This window comes from Balaenoptera musculus, chromosome 8 (genome assembly GCF_009873245.2).
Source record: "Balaenoptera musculus isolate JJ_BM4_2016_0621 chromosome 8, mBalMus1.pri.v3, whole genome shotgun sequence".
NCBI lineage: Eukaryota > Metazoa > Chordata > Mammalia > Artiodactyla > Balaenopteridae > Balaenoptera > Balaenoptera musculus.
In genome coordinates this window covers 60,462,715-60,470,004 of record NC_045792.1, presented here as the reverse complement: position 1 = coordinate 60,470,004, position 7,290 = coordinate 60,462,715, and the positions used below count along the sequence as shown (strand labels likewise).

General features: G+C 56.4%; 1 protein-coding gene across 1 annotated transcript in view; it reads right to left on the bottom strand.

Moving 5' to 3' along the window:
• Positions 1-960: 960 nt before the first annotated feature.
• Positions 961-7,290, bottom strand: part of DNHD1 (dynein heavy chain domain 1) — a 77,986-nt gene continuing 71,656 nt past the window's right edge. The window contains 11 exon segments of the mRNA XM_036861305.1: positions 961-1,573; positions 1,757-2,544; positions 2,768-2,917; positions 3,079-3,170; positions 3,972-4,173; positions 4,259-4,381; positions 4,576-4,762; positions 4,962-5,924; positions 6,058-6,236; positions 6,416-6,568; positions 6,808-7,089. Of these exon segments, the coding sequence (XP_036717200.1) occupies positions 1,223-1,573; positions 1,757-2,544; positions 2,768-2,917; positions 3,079-3,170; positions 3,972-4,173; positions 4,259-4,381; positions 4,576-4,762; positions 4,962-5,924; positions 6,058-6,236; positions 6,416-6,568; positions 6,808-7,089 (3,470 nt within the window). The 3' untranslated portion in view covers positions 961-1,222.

The window sequence follows — 7,290 nt, the reverse complement described above, 5'->3', positions numbered from 1 at the left end:
ATTTGCCCTTTTCCCTCGCTCTTCACATTCAATCCATCAGCAAGTTCTGCTGGCTTTGCCTCCAGAATATTTCCTAAATCCATTAATTCTCCATCTCCACTGTTAATGACCTTAGTCCAAACTCCATCATCTCTCACTTGAATTACTTCAATAGCCTCCAAACAAATCTTCCTCCTTGTTACTCTGGATTTCCTTGCATCCATCCACCCACCATAGAACAGCCAGAGTGATCTTTGAGAAAGCTCATTTCCCAACTAATACTCTCTAATAGATTCCTTCTTTTAAAAAAGACAAGCTCATTGTCATGAAAAGGCTCTACGTGATCTGCCGCTTTCTATCCCTTTCCATCCTTTTGGCTTACTCTGACCCTCACTCACAGTGCTCCAGCTATATGTTCTGTTCCTTGAACACCCCAAGGTTGTTCCTGCCTCAGCACCTTTGCACCTACTGAGGGCTCTACCTGAAACCCTCCTAGATCTTCAAATAGCTCTCTTTCAAATATTCAGCAAGGCTTCCCTGACCACCCAAACTAGATTAACTGCTCCCCTTTAGTCACTCTCTAACACATCAGCCTGCTTTGGTTTTTTTTATAGCACTTAAAAGTCATCAAATTTAACTCATTTGTATGTTGGCCTTTTATTTTCTGTCTCCCGGCATTAGAACAGCCTCATCAGTGCCTGGCAGAGCACCTCGTTCAGAGGAGTGCTCATAACCAATCGTTGAATGAACATATGACCTTGTGTCTTATTTTGCTTTTGTGTGTGTGTGTGTGTGTATGACTCACTCAGGATCCATTCTGGGGGAGGGGATGACTAGTAGGGCAGGATTGGGGCATTCCCAATAATACTGCTAAGTGCCTGAAGAAATTATCTTGAGTTCTAATGTTCTCCCTTTAAAAATATCGCTTGTGGGTTTAGCACAGTTGAGAGCTGGGTAGGGATTCCAAGTCCTGTGTGTTAGCCATCCTGAGATCTGCCTAGCCCCTTGGATACGTGACTAACCCCAGGCCCATCTCCCCCACAGTGTACCCACACTCCCCTCTCCCCATCGCCAGGCACACACCCTCTTCTACCTTCAGTGCGAACAGACCACCTCTCTCTCAGTTGTGTACACTGTGCTTTCCCCTCAGTGTGTCACATTATCAGTGGGCACACACCTGCATTCCTTATTAAGTCTCAGAAATCTTTCATCAAAGCACTCCAACTTTATTTTGGCTGAGGGCTCAGGGCAACGGTGGGCTGCACACATGGACTCTCCGTTGGGCACAGGTGGCGGGGCTGAGCTTCGTGGGCAGGGCCAGGTGCATCAGGATCTTCTTGCCGTGCAGCCTAGTGGTGCCGAGGGGCCCTTCCAAGTACACAGGACAGGAATACACGGCCAGGCCGGCTGGGGGTGGCACGTCATTGGCTCCCGGGGCCTGGGCGCTGACTCTGACCGGAGGCAGAGGGCTGGGCTGACAGGAAGAACTGTCCTGCAAGGCCCCTGTGAGCGGGTCCCACTCGGCGTTCCAGAGCTGTAGCCCAATCAGCAGCAGCCCCACCTCTGGAACCCTGGGGTTTGGGCCGTTCACCACCTGGGGGCGCCAGAAACTGGTCAGGCAAGGCTAAGAAGCTGAGGGGTCGTGGTGGAGCGGGATCAGAGAAGCAGATGGGGCTAGAGGGAGTAAACTCAAGAAGAGGCAAGGTGCGGTAACGAAGAGGTGTAATCAGGGACTTCAAGGGGCGGAATTGGAAATGAAGGGGCAGCACGAGGATACCTGGAGGTGCAGAGAGCTGTTTAGCTCCTGACGTTTATGGGGGAGCTGACTGGAGTTAGAGCCTTGGCAACCAGGGAAATTCGTCAGGTCAACCCCAGCAAAGGCAGCCTCCCAACGCAGTGACAGCAGCAGGCGGCGCGGGTGGCAAAAGGCTGACAGGTGAAAGATGCGCTCTGGTACTTGGGTTCCCACACCCAGGTAGCGAACCAACAGCTGCCCACGGCGCGACAGCTGTCGCAGCCAGTGCCAGGGCGGCTGAGGCCCGGCAGGCGCGTGGGGTCGCCAAGGCGAGGGTAGGCGGCCAGTCCAGAGAGCGTGAGCCACCGCGGCACAGCGCCGGGAGGCACACGGGGGCGCGCCCTTCAGCTGCTGCAATAGGCAATCAAGGTCCCGTTGCAGCGCGCCCACCAGCTGGCTCAGTTCCAGCACCTCCGTCTTGAGGAAGCCCTCCAGAGGCCGCGGCGCACTCAGCCCCAGCTCCCCCCACCCCGCGCAGGACTCAGCTTGGCGAGTGGTCTCGGTCAGCAGGGCCTGCAATGACTCCAGCCTCCGCTTGGCTTGCACCAGGCGTTGCCGCAGCCGCCTTTCGGCGCGCCGGGAGCCTCCGTGGGCCGCCGGAACCCAAGTGGGCGAACACCGCTGCAGCGCGCTCAGGACAGCGCGACTCTGGCGTCGCAGCAGCCAGGTCTGGGGGCCAGCACTCAGTCCGCAGATCCGGGGTTCAGGTGGTGTGGGCAGTAGGTGCATCTGGGCCTTGCACTCTTCCATAGCATCCAGCTCCCCTAGTTCTTGGGGGTGGAGGTGAGTGAGGGGTGAGAGAGACGACTGTCTCTTCCCACCCCAGACCCAAGGGAGTAGGCCTTTCTCTGACACTTTAAGCCATCATCATCCCATAACTGTGAATATTGCCCCCTTCTACACCTTTATTGGTACCTCTGTTATATTCCCTTGAGCAAGGTGGTATTACTGCGCTGTTCCCCACCTCAACGCAGATACCTGACTGGAGCTTACCTGGGCTGGGCATCAGAGTGGCCAGCAGACACTGGGGTGTGTGTGGTTGGGCCTGGTTCCCGCTGCTGGAGCTCAGGCAGGCTTGCGTGAGGCTAGTCAGGACCTCCCTGTCCTTCTCGTCTCCCACGGGACCCCCATAGAAAACTGAAGCTGAGGATGAGGTCAGAGCCCCTCAGTTACAGCCCCTCCAGTTTCCACCACCTCCCAAACCAAAGTCGTAGATTATGTCCCCATCTCAGTGCTCCCCTCCCTACCCCTTTCTGGGCTCTCCTGGGGGCTGGTGACTGCATGGGGGACAGGAGGAGTCTCACCAGCCAGCTCCTGCATGGCAGCACTGGGATTGCTCAGGCTGGCCCACAGCTGGTCTTGGATCTGCAGGACCCGGGTCAGCGTCACTTGACTCCTGGGGGTGGAGAGCAGGAAGTAGGGTTTCAAAACCATCTATATGCTGAGGACTTTCACATCTTTCTCTCCAGCCCAAACCTCTCTCCTGAGCTCCAGACCCATGAGGGCTCACTAGTCATCGCCACTTGGCACCACAAATACGACTTCCTTTCAACTGAAATCATCATTTCCTCCCACACCACCCACCCAGTTGTCCAAGGCAGAAATCTGAGAGCCATCCTTGACTCTTCCCTCTTCCTCACCCCATATTTACTCTCTCCCCACTGTGACTACCCTAGTCCCTACCACCCATACCATGATCTCGTTCCTCAAGACTGCCAGAGCCTCCCAAAACTATTATGCTTGCCTCCAGCCCTGCCCCATCTGGTCCATTCTCCAGGCTGCAGCCAGAGTGACCTTTCCAACAGACAGATGGGATCATGTGTCTTCTACTTAAAACCGTTCAGTGGCTTCCCACTGTCCTCAGGATCCAATCAGGTCCCTTGTGATGGTCTTAAAGGCCCTTTACCACAAGCCTCGCCTCTCCCCACTCAACCCCCAGCATGTCCACGTCAGCCACACTGAAGTCCTCTCTCCTGCTAAGCTTAGTTCCTTCTGCTCAGAAAGGCCTCATCTCCACCTCATCTGCCTCTGCAGTCAGGACTCAGTTCAAAGCGAGATCCCTAAGTCCTTGGAGAAGCCTTCCTTGACTTCCCCCTGCCCTCACATTTTGGAGCTCCCCAGAGATGAACCCCAGCATGTGAAAAATATTCAGTGTTTGCTGAGTGGCTGACAGAGTAGGATGGGTGGGGTCCCTCACCAGCACCCCCTGTGAGCCTGCAGCTTCATGCCGTAGAGCTGCCGGTATAGCAGGAGGCCATGTAGGAGGAGCAGAGGCAGCACCCTGGTTGGGGGTTGCACACAGAGTCCTTGCTGGACTAGCTCCACACTGTCGACCAAGACATGGCCCAGCTCCAGGGACTGGTCCCAGAAAATAGGCATGGAGTGCTGAGTCAGCACAGCTAGGGGGGAAGGAAAGTGCTGAGTCAGCACAATACAGTTACCTCCCCACTCCAATCTGAGAGCCTAAGGGGGGAAGCTCCTCACCTGGTAAGGAAGCAATAGCCTCTGCAGACACAATAAGCCAAAGATGGAAATCTCTGTGGACAGTGGCCACATTCTCTCTTGCTTGTTGAGCATAAAGCAGTTCTAACTCCAGGTCCGAGACCACTAGGGGTCAGACATGGGGCTGAGATCAATCGCTGGGTAAAGGGTCAGACGTAAGCCTAGAGATCAGACTTAAGGCTAGGGGGTTAGGAGTCAGACACAAAGGGGATTAGGGGATCAGCCATGAGATCTGAGTTCAAGCTCAGGCCCAAGTGTAGGATAGGGTCCTAGAAGCCATCTCTAGGCAGCAAACCCACCCTTGGCTCTGGCCAACAGCCCCAGCAAGGGCTGTAGCAGCTCTTTTGGCCAGTGAGGCATCAGATGACAGTTCTCCAGCACCAGCCAGTGCCCGCTGTGCATAGCCTTGCGGAGAATGCTGACCACAACCGAGACCGGGTCCCAAGCTTCAGAGCCCAGAGCTATCACCTTCAGGTGCTTCTGCCCCTGAGGACCAACAGCAGAATGGCAGAGTAACTCAAAGGGATCCCAGGGTGACCCAAGGGGCCCAGAGTAATGCCGTAGATGACCTGAAAAGTCCCTGAGTAATCCAGAAGGATCCATGAGAATGCTGGGAGGGGAGACCCACACCCCATCCCAGCCCTAAGAGCCTGGTGGCTCTGTGGCCAAGAGGCTAGGCTCAAACCTGCTCGTGTTTGGCAGCCAGTTTCTGGATGACGGTCAGGGGATGCACAGTGGCGGTGGGGTGACCAGGTGGTGGCAACAAAATCAGCGTGGGCTGAGTGGCCTGACTGTGTTCAAAGGGTATGGTGGGAGCACACATGTTTTCATCCAGGGGCCGGCCCAGGAGGCTGGTGGTGAAGGTTGCCAGGGCATTGGCCAGGCACTCGGGTCGCAGCACACGCCACAGGATCAGCTTCTGGAGGAGGCTGAATGGGTCAGTCCCAGGCCCCGGTGCAGGACCTAGCACTGTGGATGACAGTGACAAGTAAGCCTGCCAAACATTGGAGTGGCCTGCCAGGGATGCACACAGCCCAGCATATGGGGGCAGTACCTCTAACATCTCACATTCGTGCCAGGCTCTCAGCCCTAGCCAGGCCGGTCGAGCCACACCTGGGACTGGTTTTCTGTAGCCTGTGCTGGGAGAGGCTGCCAGTCCAGGCCAGAGGGCCAGCCTCTCCAGCTCTGGTGCCTTCCTTGCCACTTGCAGCAGAGCCAGAGCACCCAAGGCACCCACCAAGGGTACTTGGGTCAGGCCCAGTGTAGCAACAGTACTGCCCAGTAGCTGGAGGGTCAGCTGTCTTTTTAACTGCAGCAGACGGCAGGGTAGTTCTTCCTGTTGATGAATCTCACCTTTCATGCTGTTCAGAGCCCGCTTGGTGGCTGCCAGACAGTTCTCTGGACTCATACGGAAAAGCGGTAGCAGGTTCTGCAGTGAGCTAAGAGCCTTTATAATGGCCATTCCATGCCAGACCACATGCCGATAGGGTGCCCACAATGCCACCTCCTGCATCCTCAGCTCTTCTAACTCCTCGAAATGGGCACGCAGCCGACACAGCTCTGCCTGGGCCCTCACCATGTCTCGCAGGAACTTGGCTGGTTTCTGATGCCCTGGGTTCTGGAGCAGCAGCGTCGTCAGCAGCCGCTCCTGCAAACAGTCGCCTGTTGCGTGGATCCGGCCCTTTCCCACGTAGCTCCCAATCAGCAGCACTCATCTCCACCCCCGTACCTGGGCCCCTGCAAAGCTCATCCCAACCCGCAGACTGGACCCCCCCAAGCACCTCAGCAGCCTGCACAGCTTCCCAGGCGTCCAGGAATCTGATCCTCAGGTCCTGCCAGTGGCTCTCAAGCTCAGGACGCTCTGTGCACAAGATTTCACGCAGCAGCTGTTCTTCTAGGATTTCCATGTTCATGCCCAGGTCCAGCACATTCAGCCCTTTCAGCAATTCACAGCCTAGCACTTGGAATCACATGGGAGACGCTTAACCTCTTCCCCTTGGCAGAGCCAGGGGTGAGAGGCACAGGGAGCATGGCTCCCTGCTACGGTCCTGAGCCCGCTCTGGGCCAGACTGACTGAGTGAAGCTCAGGCCCTGGTGTTCCCACAAAGCTGTTCTGGCAACTTACCCACTGGGCCTCACCTTTTTCCAAAGAACTGAGGGGAAGGGTCGTGCTCAGATAGAGACAGAAGCCAGGCTGCAACTGGGGTGGGCACAGCTGTTCCCGCTGCAGTAGCCATTGCAGTTCTGGGCACTCTAGGCCCAGCTCCATGTTGGTCAGTAGCACCGGCAGGCCTGCGAGGGGGAGGCAAGGATACCCTACCCACCATGCCAGCACCTGGGCACCCCCATGCACAAAATCTGGCTCCGACTTGCTCCCCTCCGACAGGATGGCTCCCTCAGGGCTCTTCCACAGAGTTAGTGACCAGGGTAAAGGTGGGAGCTGAGGTCAGACTGGGTTGCTGGAGTCCTGCGGGGCCACAGAGTAGGGGGAGGACACAGGAGACACGCGGGTGGAGGGGACGAGTTCTCACCACCGGCAGCTGCCTCCTGGAGCTGAGGCCCCAGCTCTGGGTCAGCACCCGAGAAGATGCGGAGTTTGGGAGGGGGCGGGGACTGCGACTCAGTCCCCGCCCCCTCCTCCTGTTCTGTCTCCTCTCGCTCCTGCTGCCCTTCCTCTTCCTTGTTCTTCTCCTCGATTCCCCTTTCTTCTGCCGTCTGCTCTTTTGTCTTATAACACTCATCGCTCTCATCACCTTCGTCTTCCGCGTCCTCCTCTTTAGACTCTTCTCCTTGATTTCTCCTGAAGCCCTTCCCTGTGGCAGAAAGATGAAGAGGAGCTCTTCTCAGGGAGGGACTCAGGCTCCTGGGGAGCGCCGTTCACCCAAGGGCTCCAGCTCATGAAGGAAGTTCTGCGAGAAGACACCTTAGGAAAGTCACTTAAGCTCTCTATGACGCAACTCCGTCATCTGCAAAATGGGGTTGATAGTAGTGAGTACCTCATAGGGTTACTGTGA